General features: G+C 44.5%; 2 protein-coding genes across 3 annotated transcripts in view; one reads left to right on the top strand and one right to left on the bottom strand.

The window, feature by feature from the left end:
• Window positions 1-383: 383 nt before the first annotated feature.
• LOC125009225 (basic salivary proline-rich protein 1-like) lies at window positions 384-4337 on the bottom strand. The gene is made up of 3 exons (XM_047586962.1): window positions 4208-4337; window positions 846-1165; window positions 384-776 (listed from the first exon to the last, which is right to left on the bottom strand). The coding sequence occupies exons 1-3, from the start codon at window positions 4335-4337 to the stop codon at window positions 384-386; spliced, it is 843 nt and encodes a 280-aa protein (XP_047442918.1).
• LOC125009153 (phosphodiesterase 4D interacting protein) overlaps window positions 4258-16874 on the top strand; it is a 101527-nt gene continuing 88910 nt past the window's right edge. Inside the window, exon 1 of one of the 2 annotated variants that reach the window (XM_047586853.1) lies at window positions 4258-4422. Coding sequence is in view for 1 of the 2 variants with exons in the window: in XM_047586852.1 (XP_047442808.1) it covers window positions 14599-14624 (26 nt within the window). In the remaining variant the exon portion in view is untranslated. Of the gene's footprint in view, window positions 4423-14259; window positions 14625-16874 lie in introns of those variants that run through there. The other variant, XM_047586852.1, reaches the window with a different exon arrangement.

Below are 16874 nucleotides of genomic sequence, written 5' to 3'. Positions count from 1 at the left end.
CTAGGCTCTAGGGTTTTGCCTCTTGGCTCTTGACTCTTGGCCCTGTGCTCTGTGCTCTAGACTCTAGGGTCTAGGGTTTAAGGTCTTGGGTCTTGGGTCTTGGGGCTTGGGGCTTGGTTCTAAGGCTAGGCCTAGAATCTAGGGCCTAAGATCTAGGGTCTTGTCTCTAGCCTCTAGCGTCTGGGATCTTAGCTCTAGGCTCTAGGTTCTAAACTCTAGACTCTAGACTCTAGACTCTAGGGTCTTAGCTCCTGGCTCTTGGCTCTTGGCTCCTGGCTCTTTGCTCTAGGGTCTTGGCTCCTGGCTCTAGGCTCTAGGCTCTAGGGTCTAAGGTCTAAGGTCTAAGGTCCTGGCTCTAGGCTCTAGACTCTAGGGTCTTGGCTCTAGGGCCTCGGCTCTAGGCCATTGGCTCTGGACTCTAGGGCCTGGGCTTTGGACTCTAGGATCTGGGCCCTTGGGTATGGGCCGTTGGTTCTGGCCCCTTGGGTCTGGGCTATTGGGTCTTGGGTCTTGGCCCTTGGGTCTTGGCTCTGGAATCTAGGGTCTTGGCTATTGCCAGTGGGCTCTAGAGTCTGGGCTCTAGGGTCTGGGCCCTTGGGTCTGGGCCCTGGGCCCTTGGGTCTTGGCTTTTGCCTGTGGGCTCTAGGGTCTGGGCTCTGGACTCTGGGGTCTGGGCCCTTGGGTCTGGGCTCTGGACTCTGGGGTCTGGGCCCTTGGCTCTGGACTCTATGGTCTGGGCCCCTTGGCTCTGGACTCTGGGGTCTGGGCCCTTGGGTCTGGGCCGTTGGGTCTGGGCCCTTGGGTCTTGGCTCTGGAATCTAGGGTCTGGGCCCTTGGCTCTGGACTTTGGGTCTGGGCCCTTGGCTCTGGACTCTAGGGTCTGGGCCCTTGGCTCTTGGGTCTGGACTCTTAGCTCTGGGCCCTTGGGTCTGGACTCTAGGGTCTAGGGTCTTGGCTCTGGGGTCTGGGCTCTGGACTCCAGGGTCTGGGGTCTGGGGTCTGGGCCGTTGGCTCTGGGCCCTTGGGTCCGGATCTTGGCTCTGGGGTCTGGTCTCCGGGGGCTGGGGTCTGGGCTCTGGGCTCTGGAATCTAGGGTCTGGGCCGTTGGCTCTGGGCCCTTGGGTCCGGGTCTTGGCTCTGGGCCGTTGGCTGTTGCCTGTGGGCTCTGGGTGCAGGAGTGAGTTAATATTAACAGTGAGGCGATTTGCTCCAACTTCAGTCGCACACAATCATGACACGTTCAAACAAACAGAGCAGTAAACTGAAGCAGCAGCGAGGATTCATGCAGGTTGTGTCACTCAGCAGCTCGTCTACACGCCCATGAACCACACGCATGAACTTCTGATTCATGCAGGATTTATTTTATGGGAGCGGACTCACGCAAACACTTTGATTTCCCCTCAAATGAACCCATTATTTATCTTCAAGGCTGGGAATGAGTGACCTCACTAAAAGATGGATTCATGAGGAAAAATGAAGATGCACCAGAGACGGATCCAACACATTTATTTATATCTGAGGCTGTAATGAAGAGACAAACCCTCAGAAAAACATCAGTCAGTCTAGAACTGACAGAAAGTGGTTCTGCTGCTGCTGTGGAGCCTCAAATCTACTGGAAATACAACAGAGGGAGAAGTTTCTCTCTCACGAGTAGAAGAAGAAGAAGAAGATCAAGATGGAGAGAAGAAAATGTAGAGAAGCAGAAGAAGAACAAGAAACAAAGAGTAGAAGAAGAAGGAGACCAAGATGTCTCCACGTCTGTAACGCTGCTGTTCAGAAGAAGAGGAGATGTAGAAGAAGAATAAAGACAACAAAGAGGAGAGAAGAAAAAATATAGCACAAATAAAGAAGACAGCGAAGAAGAAGAAGAAGAAGAAGAAGAAGAAGAAATAGGAAGTTTTTCTTTAGAAGTTTTAGAAGATGACTATGACGTCTCCATCTCTCTGTCCTCATGGATTCCAGCTTTGGTTCATCTTCTGCCTCCATGTTTCTGTCTCTCCTCAGCCTGACGCTTTGACCCCACATGGAGCAGATGGATTCGATCTTTTATGCGTGAATACAGCATCGTGTCCTGAGACTCAAACTGAAAGAGCAGCTCAGATTTTGTGGTGTTGTTATTAAAATATCTGGAATCGGCTCCGGGGGCCAAACCATGACCCCATCAGATCTGTATGTTTGAGACACCAGAGCTTTGACCCCAGATTTGACTTAAAGTTTTGTCTCAGAGCCCAAAAGAAAAAAAAAAAAAATCCCATGCAGTTAAAATCTTACAGCGTGATCTTTGACACAAACTGGGCTGGAGTGAACTCACAGACAGAAGAATGATGAAACTTCACGTCCCCAGGTTCTGTCCTGGACCGTGTCTTCTGCTTAGGGCCATGTCAAAGTCAGGAGGACGGCGGCTCCAGCCTCTTCTTCTTCTTTTTGTTTACTGGCATCTAATCAAAGAAGGTGCACTGAGTGTGGGTCAGAGTATCTTTTCCATCTGATTGGTTAAAGTTTAGATGTCAAACTCCTGAGGATGAAACATCAGGATCCAGGTCTGATGAGCCTCCAGATGTTCAGAGGTGGTTTAGTTGAAATAAATGAGGGATTTGTCTCCATCTGATCTTCACAACACATGTTTGTGGACAGAGGAGCTTTGTGAGGAGCTCAGAAAAAAAGAGGAAAAGAGTTTGAAAGCCACAAATAATCCACAGTCGGAGAGATTGAGAACAAATGGAGGAGATTTAAGACGATTCCCTGTGAAATCGTCTCCAACACATCACTGTTTTCTTTGCATGTGGCAGCCGCACAAACGGCAGATCTCGCTCGAAGTTCCACGAGTTCAAGTTATTTATTTCCCCCGTTTATTCATGTGTTGGCTCATCCTGAAAGCTCCGGCCTCGGGGATGTAACCGGACTCTTTGGTGGAGATGCTGGAAAGGAGCGCGGTGATGAAAGCATTCAGATTTCTGGACGATGAGGCTCAGCCGCTGCTCCGACTCATCAGAGAACAACCACAGAGGAGCTCCACCGAATACCCCCAGAGGTATTCTAACATTATTAATATAAATAAATCCTCCATCTATTTATATATTTAAGATTAATTAATGCTACTTCCATTGTTAATGTGTGCACACCGAGCATTCAGACTATAGTGGAGGTGTAGTTCGGAGTTTGTCCACCAGGGGACATGAAAGCAGTGGCTGCAGACGTGGGTTTGGTTTGAAATGAGACAATGAGATGGACGCACATGAGATGAACCGAGAATAGATTAAAATTGATCGCAGAGAGATAGATAATTATGACCAGACCGCGTTCTTCTCTGTGGAACAGCTCAGAGCTCAGTGTAAATCAGAAAACTCCACAGAAAATATGGTTTAATGAAAACCTCTGTGTCTGGGCTGAGCTTCATGTATTTATATCACTGAGCTGTTGAATGCATCTTAATTGACAGTTTTATACCTCGGATTAAAACGCATGTAAATCCCTTTTCCCTTTTTTTTTAAAGCATCAGTTACTATTTGTTTTGTTTGAGGTTCATCTAACTTTTAAAGCTTATTAGTCTGTATTATTGTTAACTATTTCCCTGCCTTATAGATATTTATCACATATTGACGTGTACATATAAGATGAGATGCCAATAGGTAAATGTAGGGAAAGACCGTGCAAAAAGCACAGATATACGGTAAGATTTAAAAATATATATATTTTAAAGGTGCAAAACTTTGTCTTATTTATTCTTTTGTTGCTTTACAGTTTTATTATATTACCAGATATCTGTTCTTTTCTTAGTATATAAACAGGATTCTGTTTAATGATAATAATTTGACTGTATGTCCTACTGTGGATGATAAAGATTTTTTTTATCCCCAAAGTTGAGGTCATGTGAGTTTACCTGATCACCTCAATTTAAAAGAAATGTTTCTTCTGCGCCAAACTACCCATCCATCCATCCATCCATCCATCCATCCATCCATCCATCCATCCATCCATCCATCCATCCATTCATTCATCCACCCAGCGCGTCACGAGCCTTTTCCCTCTGATGTTTGGGCATCGCACCGCTGGAGGGGAGTGAGCGCATCTGACGCGTGAAAGTCAGTCTGGCCTTTATTAGGTCGTTGGGGGAGGGAGAGGGGGAGAGAAGGGAGAGAAGGGAGAGGGAGGGGGGAGTTCCTCTCCGCCTTCGACCAATCAGCTGAAACGGGAGCATCTCCGGAGCCTCTGAGCGGCAGCAGCTTCAGCATCATCTCTGACTCCAGAGAGAGCTGAGGAGCAGGGATGCTGCTGCTGCTGGACTGATCCGGGACCCGGGATGATGATGATGACGGTTCGTTAGAGGATGTTATCATGACGGTGAAGCGCGCGGAGGATCCCCGTGATCAGCAGAAGATGGAGGGAAGACATCTGGTCTAGAAGCCAGTCAGCAGCTGAGAGGTGAGCGGAGTCAGTGTGTGCTGCAGTGAGGAGGAGGAGGAGGAGGAGGAGGAGGTGAAGAACACGGTGTCTGTGTTGATGTTGTCAGCTGTGGTGGGTCTGCAGGAGTTCAGAGCCGGGAACTGCTTCCTGTTCACGCATTGATTGACTGGCTGTGTTAGTGTTTGCGGGTGCAGGATGGAGCTCGGGCTGGTTGAAGGACCAGGCTGCTGCTGTTTGTGAAACGCGTTTATTGACTCGTCTCTTTTAAGATGTTGAGTCTCAGTTCGTGTCAACGAGCTTCAAGATTCACGTCGTGTTTTATTGTCACTTAAGTTAAAGAAGAATCACAAACAGAAAATGTACAGGAGCTTTAAACTGATGATGAGTCCGTGCACGGTCATGTTTATTGTCTTATACGGAGCAGGAACAAGATCAGGCCATAACATTATGACCACCTCATTAATATTGTGCAGGTCTCCCCAGTGGGGGGACATGGGCCTTCTGAGGGGAGGGTCCTCTGTGGATCATCCCGCAGACAGTTGATCAGTTTGGGATCTAGTAAACTTGGAGGTCAGGTCAACACCTTGTGATGTGCTACACATCTAAGTTTCATCCACAAGAATGAATCCCAAGTCCAAAAGTTTCCCAGCAGAACACTCAACAGTCACGAGATGGTCAAAATTCTTCTCTTGTTTTTGAGCCTCTTACTTCAGGACCTGGACCATTCATTCATTCATTCATTCATTCATTCATTCATTCATTCATTCATTTATTTTCTGTAACTGCTTGTCCTGTGGAGGGTCATGAGGGAGGGGGTCACCAGTTTACCGGTGGGAGGAACCCACGCAGACAACATGAGAACATGCAAACTCTGCACAGAAAAGAATTAGAACCCAGAACCTTCTTGCTGTGAGGCATCAGTTTAAACCACAACCCAGACCAGATTTAAGAGAAAAACAAAAAAACTAAACAAAAGAAAACAGATGAGGTTGTGATGCACCAGCATGTTCTCATTCATTGTTGGCTTGTGCATAAAAAGCAGGAATGACTCACTCTTCTCCGTGGAAAAGAAATAATGTTTGACCCATATTTATTTATTCCTTTTCATCGTTTTAAAACGCTTTTCAGTGCAGATGGTATAAAAGGTTCAACATTAGCAGCTTCTTTTATAATGTTCTGTCCACGCAACAAATAAATAAATCTAAACAAACACTAACAAAGGAAATTATTTGACGAGCTGCATGTAGTTTAGTTACATATTTCCTTTACAGTCCTAATCTGAGCTTTGTCTCCAAAATAACATGGTTCAGATCCGGATTTATTGCACACAGGAGTGTGATGCAAACATTTACTACATCTCCATCTGTATCGTTGCCTCTAAGGCCCAAAACTGCACAAAGCTGAGATCAGATCTCGAGTGCTGTCTGGAGACACATGTCAATGTGAAGTGTGAACACAGGTAGTTAAAGCTGGACAGGTGTGATGGGATTATTTAGGGCGGATGTCAGAGTGAGGTCTGAACGGGGCCTGGAGTTCAGGGACTTTACAAATCGGTGGAATTTAGCGCGTTTCTGAATTTTTAGTGGGAAGTTTATAGAGCTTGAGATCTGCTCAGAAACTTTCTCGTTTCCCTCTCCAACTAAAAGGCAATAAGTTCTCACATGTCTGTTAAACAAGACGTCCCTGGTTTGTATTTCTGCAGCTTTTACTGACTTGAAATCCTCTCCTGGCTTCCATTTTTGCCCTCGGAGCCAAAACATCACACTGAGTTATTGATTATTTGTAAAAGTGGTGTTTAGTAATACGAGCCTCGGATGGGGGTTGGCATGACGTTCATTAATAATAAATGCATTTGACTTGCTGACTGCGTTTGAGTGAAAACACATGGGGGGACATTAATGACGGCCATATGCTCACACTGAAGCAAACATCTACAGATCACAGCGTGCTCTCAGCTCAGCGCTGGATGCAGATTCCCATCGTTATCGTGGACTCTGCTGGACGCCTGAATGTGACGGACTCCTGGCCTGGTAAACACACACAGCTCCGTCTGAGAGAGATCCTCAGTGACAGCTTGTATAGAGACGAGGGAGTTAATGAGACAGCTACGTCCCTCCCAGCAGAGGGAAGAGTCACGGAGGCCCTGGATCTGATCAGAGGGAGCAGAGTGTTGCAGAGCAGATGCTGGTGGAGACAGTTTCACATCCCTGGTCTCGACGCTGAAAAGCTGTGTTGGGCAAGTTGCTTCAAAAACGTAATGCATTACTTATTACTTGTTGTTTAAGTTTTAAAGTTAATTTATTTTCACCAAAAATACGGGAAATATGGATTTTGCGTGCTCAGTTGATCTTATTGTATTCAGTGTAGCTCATTTCCACATCCAGATCTGATGGAGAATCACATAATAGGATGAACATCCTGAGACCCTACGTCCTCACATGGGGACATTAAGCTTTAGGTTTGTGGCAGCTTCTTATTCTGCTTCATTTAAACCCGTTGCCCTCATAAGTGGACGCTTTAGTCTGCCACCTAGTGGTAGCAAAGGGTCAACACACTAAGAACATGAGAGCGGGCTGATTCATTCTGCAGCCGATCACGGGACAAAAGGGGACGAGGACCAAAACCTCATCAGATTTTATGATTGAAACTTGTTTATTTAAGCTTATAAACTTTTATAGTTTGATACGACTACGAAATTTAATCAATTATATCCATAGACCCATCGTGGTCTACGTCACTGTGACGTCGCAGCATTAGATGGAGGCTGAACAGAGGGAAGCTGGAGGCGAACACTGTCACTTTCAACCATGAAAATGTCGTATTTTTTTTATTTTAAATCAAAAGTTGAAGTTTTATCACTCTTTGGTGATTAAAACGCGCACACTTCTTATCAGATAAGATTAAAATGTAATGCATCATCACTTTCAGCCTGGGTAACATTATGGGTTGGACTAAATTGTGACAGAAATGACATTAAATTAATCATTATTTACAGGATTCTTCTTAAACGTTAATGCTAATGCTAACCGTCAGCTAACACAACATTAGTTGTGTGTTTCAGGGTGTCCATGCAGAAGTTGCATTTACTACATTCCCCTCCACACTTATTGTAATATCTTTGTTGAGACTTCGTCCCCTTTGTCCTTTGGTCAAATCATCCATCCAGACAGTGAGAGTGTAGAGGTCGGTGAATATAGTCCCATCAGTCAACTTTTTAAAATTACACTCACGGTCTCAGGGAGTGAGTGTTTGAGTACAATCTATAAAATGCATTCTTGTCAAAACAGTCAGTTGAAATATGCTAACGGATGTTTACAGGCTGTAGTGTTTGAGATATTTTGCATCCAGTTAAGCCACGCCCCTCGAAAAATGTCACATTGTTTACGAACCATGATGGGGTTTATGGTAACGAGCTACAAGTAAAAATAACTTGTGCTATCTTGTGAGATCCAGACATGTTTTGGTTTCAGACACAAAGTGAACTTAACTGTAATGTTCTTCGTATCCGTTTCTCTGCTGAACTGAAAGTAATGAGCATATGTCCATCTGGATGTGTCTGACTCTGCTGCTGATCAGCTGGTCTCTGGCACTAATAGCAAGTTAACATTTGCTCTGCTTTTTTTCTCCTCCTCATAATTAATTTCAGGTTTAAAATCCACTATAACGCACGCTACTGACATTTGAATAAAATATTACAATTATTATTATTATTATTCTAATGCCTTACATTACCACGTTATAGCAAAAAGTAATGCATTACAGTAACTGCATTACTTTTGTAACTTTTTACTCCCAACACTGGTGAAAAGCTGCTGCAGGTTCAGATTATGTGCAACAGAAAGCACCTGTCTTCATCTGCCTGCACTAAAATACTCAGATAAACAGGGTCTGATGGCGGTTGTAGATATTCTCACCGTTTTCCTGAAATGTAAAACGAGCCCTTGTCTCCTTTGCTTGTTGTCGTGTTTGGTAACCATGACACTGATCTAATGATTTCTTGCACGATTGAAAAACGTCAACTGTTGCTTCTTCTTGTTATAATTCCATTTGCCAACAAGTGAAACTTCTTAATTCAAAGCAGAGCGTCTGGCTCAGGACCACGAACAGCTGTTTGTTGTGTCATGACTTGTGGAGATGATACATATTTTGGAACGAGCCGTGAGCACACATGTTTAGTTGGTATTTATTTATTGGTCTCCGTCCTGATGTTAGTAATCTTACAGTAATTTTACTGCTGTGCTGTTTGAAGCAGTGACAGAAAAATCTTATTATTTAAGAACGTGGCTCCAGCGCGATCGCATCAGTAATTAATCACACGCTGATGTGTTTTTTTTGAAATTACAGAATCACACACAGTGTAGTCAGTCATTTCATTTGTTAATTCTTGTTTAGATTTATCTATTATTTAGTCAGTTAACAACAACACGGACATAATATTTTCTCCTTTCTTTGCTCCTCAACAAGGAAAAAGCCTCCTGTCATTGATCTCTTTCTGTTTTAGACGTTTATCCTTCATCTGAATGTGAATCTGCTTTTTTTATCTGGTGCATGAAAGACATTTGTTGGAGGCTTGTTTTGTATTTCAGTAAATTTGTAGCAAACACAAGTACGATGTAAAAAAAGCTGCTCAGCTCCATGTGTATGATGTTTACTTCTCAGGAGCTCAGACATGGACGGGTGAGATCAGGTTGTTAATGCTGAGGTCTGAACTCAAGGACTTTACATGAGTTAATGTGGGAAAACATTTTAAATTTAGATGTCACACTGAGCTGGAGATAAATTCAGAAACATTCTTGTTTTTCTTTCTTGCTTCAACTAAAAATTCACCAAACCGGTCACTCAGTAAATTCTCGTCTTCCTGACTTGAAATCCTCCGCTGGCTTCCATTTGTTGTCACCAGAGCCAAAACTTCACACTGAGTTATTGATCATTTGTAAAAGCGGTGTCCGGTAATCTGAGCCTTGGATGAGCGGGTTTTATGATACTAAAGGCCAGAAGATCTTCATTGTCTGTGAACCGTGACTGTCTTCACCACATTATGTGTCAATCCATCAAACAGATGTTGAGATATTTCAAGAAGCAGAATCTCTAAATGTGCAGATTTATTTTGCTTTTTAAATTATTAGTGCAGCTCTAGAGGACGTGTCGAGGCAGCTCCCAGAGAGTTTGACTCACTGGATGATGTTGCTGCAAGAGGAGAAACAAGGAAACAGGGAGGGGTGGAGGAAAGGTGTGATCAGGGTAATTACAGGGTGTAGCTTTCTGTCAACAGACTCCACCTCTTCCCTCTGTCCTCACGTCTGTCTCCTGTCTGTGTTTTTCTTTAAGCGTAACCCCGTCCCTCTCCGGACCATTTACTATAAATACATGAACAGCTCCTTTAAAGTGAGGCCAGAGCTAGTAGAGCTCCCCCTGGTGGCTGGAGTTAGGAGGAAATGTGGGCGGGGCATCGTGAGTCTCGTAGAAGTGTGGGCGGGGCATCGTGAGTTTGGAGGAAGTGTGGGCGGGGCATCCTAAGATTGGAGGAAGTGTGGGCGGGGCATCGTGAGTCTCGTGGAAGTGTGGGCGGGGCATCGTGAGTCTCGTAGAAGTGTGGGCGGGGCATCGTGAGTCTGGTGGACATGTGGGCGAGGCATCGTGAGTTTGGAGGAAGTGTGGGCGGGGCGCCGTGAGTCTCTTGGAAATGTGGGCGGGGCATCGTGAGTTTGGAGGAAGTGTGGGCGGAGCACTGATATTGTACTGATCAGACTCCTCCAGACTGGTAAGATGGCGTCGCCCGTATCCCTGGGAAACTAGCATCAGTTTGGCTAATGCTAGGAAGTGGAGACGTGTTTAGTCCATATTTATATACAGTCGATGCTCCAGTCAGTCAGGATAGAACCACCATCACCTTCTCCGTCTGAAATAAAAACCCCATCACCACGTCTGACTTCATGAACTCTGTGATTTAGAAACTTTAGGGTTTAAATCCTGAACCTGTCGCAGGTTTATACGACCGCAGCCGGTCGGCCAAAAATAAAGACGCAAACTCAGCCAAGAGATTCTCTGAGACTGAGAATGTGTGAAATACTTTCACATACCAGCAACACAGACGAGAGTTTAAATCTGCACGGAGGAAAAAACAAAACCGAACTACAGGTTGATATGATGAGGGAATAAATTTAGCTCAGACGCCAAAAAGAACATCAGCCTGAGAATTAAATGGTATGAAAAATAAAACAGTTTCTCAGCTGAAAGAGTCGGCAACATGAAAATATATAGACTAAGAAGTTATTCCAACAAAGTCTGATGCCAGGAAGGTTTTCTGGTTCTCATGGATTATAACCAGAACCTAAAATACTAACCCCGCACAAAATAACAAAACCCGACTAAAGGTTTACACAGGAAACGGATCAACAGCTGGTTGTTGACTTGGAGACATGATCCAGATTTAGGAACAAGATGAAAAGACTCTGATTAGACCTGAACCCTGGAAGCTTCAGTCCTCGGAGGAAGGAAGGAAGGAAGGAAGGAAGGAAACTAGAGAGGAAGCTAGGCAAGGAAGGAAGGAAAGAAGGAAACTAGGGAGGAAGCTAGGAAAGTAAGTAAGTGGGAAAGGAAGGAAGGTAGGAAACTAGGGAGGATGCTATTGTAGCTGTCTCTGAAAATGTGCCAGTTTCTTTATTGTATTAATATTTTTGTGTTAACATCCTTCTTACATTAATAGGTTAAACATGTAAATTGAAATTTCATTTTGCGTATTTTGAGTTGTGATAACGACCCCTACTGGTCATATTAGTGAACTGCCCTGAATAGAAAGACTCGGCCTCGTCATGTGATTAACGCAATGCCTCGCTGGGTAATTGTGTGTCCTGTGCGTTGGAGCGATGATGCTCATGGAGACAGATGTTTGCAGGAGTCGCACAGAAGCTTTAGCGGCTCCTGATCTTCGTCAGAAGACGCGACGGTACGAGGACGTGTTTATGTCGAGTTCATGTGTAATTTAAGTTTAATTCTCAGACGTTAAGAAGAAATGGATATTAGCCAAAACACTCATTTAAAAGGGAAGATACGGCATTAAGATGTAATATTTGCTTCATTTCACGGTGTTTGGAGGTTGTTTGAGGTCAATACGAGCAAACTAGAAGCGTGAAAGAAAGACGATAAAACTCAGCGTCGTTTTATCCATGTGACCAGAAGAAAGGCTACAGCTAGGAAAGGAAGGAAGGAAACGAGTGAGGAATCGAGGAAAGGAAGGGTGGAAACGAGGAAAGGAAAGGAGGAAGCGAGGAAACTAGGGAGGGAGCGGGGAAAGGAAGTAAGGGGGAAAGGAAGGAAGGAAACGAGGGAGGAAGCTAATAGAGGAAGTAAGGAGGAAAGAAAGGAAACTAGCAAGGAAGCTAGTAAAGGAAGTAAGGAGTGAAGGAAGGAAGGAAATGAGGGAGGAAGCTAGTAAAGGAAGGGAGGAAACGAGGGAGGAAGCTAGTAAAGGAAGTAAGGAGGAAAGGAAGGAAACTAGGGAGGAAGCTAGGAAAGAAAGTAAGGAGGGAAGGAAGGAAGGAAAGTAGGGAGGAAGCTAAGAAAGGAAGTAAGGAGGAAAGTAAGGAAGGAAACTAGGGAGGAAGCTAGGAAAGGAGGCAAGGAGGGAAGGAAGGAAGGAAGGAAACTAGGGAGGAAGCTAAGAAAGGAAGTAAGGAGGAAAGTAAAGAAGGAAACTAGGGAGGATCTAGGAAAGGAAATAAGGAGCAAAGGAAGGAAGGAAACTAGGGAGGAAGCTAGGAGAGGAAGTAAGGAGGGAAGGAAGGAAGGAAACTAGCGAGGAAGCTAGGAAAGGAAGGAAGGAAGGAAGGAAACCAGGGAGGAAGCTAGTAAAGGAAGTAAGGAGTGAAGGAAGGAAGGAAACCAGGGAGGAAGACCTCTCATGTCTCTTCTGTTTTGCTGTGCTCACGTGTAACTGGTTCCTGCGGCGGCCATGTTGGCTCCATGATGACACAGTGCAGATATAAACCTGTGACACATCATAACACACTGAGATCCAAGCCTCAGACCTGAGCACTAAGTCTCAGGATGAAGCCTGTTATTTTGGCTGATTGCATAACAGGTTTGGCTGAGCTGTGGGAGGGGGAGGCTGGGGTAGACCTTGTGTCCGGCTGCAGCCCCCCCCCCCCCCCCCCACACACACACACACAGCTCCTCCTCATGCTCTATGTGTGGAATGTGAGGCAGGTATGTGAGCAGAGAGAAGGAGGCGGAGCCTCCACAAGACTACAGGTCTGAATCCATCAGCAGGAGGTTCTGGATCCTGGATCCTGAATCTGGAATGTGTTTTTCAGAAATGTCTCAAATGTGACTTTGAACCAGCAGCTTATCTGAGCCTTTAAGTTACTGAGCATCAGAAAACATTTCCAGGTTCAGTTTATCCTGACTTCTGTCTGGTCTTTGTGTGAATGATCAGGTTTTGTGTGGAGGTAGTTTCACATATGAACGTGCACAGACTCTACTTTTTACAGTTTCAGTTGTTTCTGGATCAGATGTTATCGAGATGAGAAGTAACTAAAACCTGCTGCATGGAGCAGCTCAATAAGCCACGTTTACTTTATCTCAGTTAACTTAAGCTCAGTTTAATCATGAAAAAGAAAACGACATAATCCAGAAATTCCTGTTTGCTTCTTCCTTTATCTGTGAACATTGACACGAATCCTTAAAAACAAGGAAAAAATATAACATTAATCAATATCTGGATTTAGCTAAGATTTCATTTTTATCATTTATCATTTTTTTACCTGTTAAAATGTGATTTTTTTGTAAAACAACAAAAACTGTGAGTGAGTTCATAGCATTAGGTTTTATAAGGATCTATCACATTTAAGTTGGAAATTTATTCTTTATTTTTATTTCATTTGTCATAAATAGAAGTTAAAGAAGTTTTCCTGAAAAGTAATATATATATATATAGTTGATACTTGATGGGTGGAAACATAAATATATCCATATATCACAAACTAACATTATATTAATGTTACAGCATAAAGGTTTCAGAATGCAAATAATAATGTAAGTATAAGTCGGACCTGTTCAATATCATCATGTTTTCAGGCAAAAAGAAAGGATTTTATAGCTTAATATATAATGAACCAGTTAATATTCTAAAACACATTAAAACTATTCTATTAAACACACATAAATTGATATTAAAGCCTGTAGAGAGTAACAAATATTAAAATGTTTTAAAGTTGTATGAAGCCAAATGAAGATGATCAGTAAAGAGCAGATCATTTTTAGCAGGTTTTTCAGAATAAAAGTCTCGTACAGGAATGATGTTAAACCCGTTCACTGCTCAGATGTTCAGTCTTTAGGTGGATGAATGATCCCTCGTGTTAACGGACGTATGAGCCCAGAACCACCAGAGAGATTTCAGCAGATTCCTCTGCACATTCCTGCAGAACACACCCTGATGTTTGGAGGAATTTCCCTGAACGTGGATCCAGACTCTGCAGCCGCTCGTCTCTGATCTCGTCCTGTTTCCCAGAGACTCAGATAAAACGAGAAGAAATGTTTGTGTTGTGTTTGTGTGCGTGACCTGCAGCTACACATGTAAAACAGCTTAAAGCAGCTGTGTGTGTTTTGAGTCTGAAGAAGTCGTACCTGCCCCAACACGTCCCACACACACACACACACACACACACACACACACACACACACTCACACACCTGCAGGGTGAAAAGGAGGAATTACTTTTAACGCACACACTCTTTAAAACGCACACAGGTGTCCTCTGTGCTCCACCCTGCCTCCAAGAAACAACCAATTGACAGTTCAGAGAGTGTTTTAAAAGCACTGGCAGGGAGATGCTGACTCACACACACACACACACACACACACACACAGCTTTTTATTTTTTCAGAGGGGGGTGAACGTGCTGGAACAGATCTCTCTTTCACGCTGAACCAGGCGGACTCTGTGCACCTTTGCTCCCGGCCGTGTTTACCTCCCTTCCCTCTGTGCTGCCACGTCGAGCGGCCGCCCGGGCGCTTGGCTCGCTCCTCTGGGAACCTCGTGGCCGAGACGAGCGCTCGGACCAGCCCTCTGCTCTGTCCTCTGTTCACCCGGGACGGACGAGCTCGTCTCAGAGGAGGCTGTCAGCCTGAGGACCTGCAGAGGATCCGCGGGAACATCAACCTTTAGCTTCTTTTTTTTAATTCAACCTGCTGTAGAATGAGTGGATTTCTTTACAGAGGAAGGTAAGAACGTCTTCTTGTGAGTCAGTGAGTCAGTGCGTATGAGCCGTGCTTTCCTTTGTGTGTTGTGACTATAGAAAGGCCTCTCCTCTGCGCTGCATGCACAGAAAGTCAAGGCTTTCGCTCTCCGTAGAAGGAGAGGAGAGGAACCTTTGTGCCGGTTCTTACATAACGACTCCCACAGCTGGTTGTTCCTGGATTGGCTCAGACACACACATGAATTATTCCTGCTACTGTCTGTTTTAACCTCTTCAAACCTTTGAGCAGGTTGATGTTTACACTCAAACACAAGACTCCAGCTGCTTTTAATTTCTTTATTTTTACATCGCAGAGTAAAATCTTTGTAAATCTAGATGTAGATTTGCACAGAAACGGGTCCAGCGTGCAGATCTGCTCAGTGTGGAGCAAACAAACGTGTCCCCTGCACAGAGAATGAGCTCCGAGCTATAATCTGCTCTGTGACTGGTTGCGGTGCAGCGTGTTTGAACTGCAGCGCCGCCGCTTCCACTCATCTGCTGAGTTAAAACGAGGCAACGTTTCTCTGGAACGTTTGCTCTGGAGAACTTTGTGGGTTTCGACGTGAGTCATCGTACAAAATTCACATCAAGCGTCTACATGTCAGAGGTTGATCAGCTGATCGTTGGTGCCTTTAAAGTTTGTGTCGTTCCACTCGTTCCTGCAGCTTTAGTGTTTTTATATCAGAAGGTTTGTGGATAAACGTGGACATTAGGCAGGAGATTAGTAGGTTATGATTCATAACATCTCCAAGGTTTCTGGGATCAGAAGTATAAAAACTGAGCATCATAGTTGAACAAGAAATATGTGTCCTCGTATGTGGACACCAGGATTATTTCACTATATAAGTCAGTCAGAATCAGGAGGCAGGTTCACATGGAGACGTTTTTCTCGTCCTGGTTGAATGTTTCAGATCAGCTGTTTCCATGTGAGGTGATATGTTCTGATCTGATATTTACATGAACCGCGACGTTTTATCTGAGCAACCGTTTTAAAGATGTGTGACATGTGCAGACCGATGAAAACATCCCACTCTTCTTCTTCTTCCTTTCAATGACAGTTGGCAAAAAAACTTTCAGGTGCATTACTGCCACCTACTGTGGCTCTGGAGAATCTGAATCGTATAAAATAATCCTGTGACTGATCTCTGGTCTAATCAGCAGTAGTTCCCATTGTTCTTACACTTTATTCTAAAAGCAACAACTTGATTTGGAAAGTTTGTAAAGTCATATCCACTTTTGCTTTTGTTGTTTAGCTTCAGTTCATTTTAGATGGACCTTTTCAAACGGGTTTATTTTTTGTGTTTTCTGCCGTCTAAGCGTGTGATAATGTCTGGTTCTTTCAGAGTTGTTATTAAAATCAAAGTCTCCAGTTGAGGAAATGTCACTGAGCGTTTAGGTCCAGACTGAGCGTTTAGGTCCAGACTGAGCGTTTAGGTCCAGACTGAGCGTTTACGTACAGACTGAGCGTTTAGGTCCAGACTGAACGTTTACGTCCAGACTGAGCGTTTAGGTCCAGACTGAGCGTTTAGGTCCAGACTGAACGTTTATGTCCAGACTGAGCGTTTAGGTCCAGACTGAACGTTTAGGTCCAGACTGAGCGTTTACGTCCAGACTGAGCGTTTAGGTCCAGACTGAGCGTTTAGATTCAGACTGAGCGCTTACGTCCAGACTGAGCGTTTAGGTCCAGACTGAGCGTTTAGGTCCAGACTGAACGTTTATGTCCAGACTGAGCGTTTAGGTCCAGACTGAACGTTTAGGTCCAGACTGAGCGTTTACGTCCAGACTGAGCGTTTAGGTCCAGACTGAGCGTTTAGGTTCAGACTGAGCGCTTACGTCCAGACTGAGCGTTTAGGTCCAGACTGAACTTTTAGGTCCAGACTGAGCGTTTACGTCCAGACTAAGCCTTTAGGTCCAGACTGAGAGTTTAGGTGCAGACTGAGCGTTTAGGTTCAGACTGAGCGTTTAGGTCCAGACTGAGCGTTTAGGTTCAGACTGAGCGCTTACGTCCAGACTGAGCGTTTAGGTCCAGACTGAACTTTTAGGTCCAGACTGAGCGTTTACGTCCAGACTAAGCCTTTAGGTCCAGACTGAGCGTTTAGGTTCAGACTGAGCGTTTAGGTCCAGACTGAGCGTTTAGGTCCAGACTGAACGTTTATGTCCAGACTGAGCGTTTAGGTCCAGACTGAACGTTTAGGTCCAGACTGAGCGTTTACGTCCAGACTGAGCGTTTAGGTCC

Source organism: Mugil cephalus, chromosome 6 (genome assembly GCF_022458985.1).
Source record: "Mugil cephalus isolate CIBA_MC_2020 chromosome 6, CIBA_Mcephalus_1.1, whole genome shotgun sequence".
In the NCBI taxonomy this organism is placed as follows: domain Eukaryota; kingdom Metazoa; phylum Chordata; class Actinopteri; order Mugiliformes; family Mugilidae; genus Mugil; species Mugil cephalus.
The sequence above is the reverse complement of the archived record's forward strand: the minus strand, read 5'-3'. Positions and strand labels throughout refer to the sequence as shown.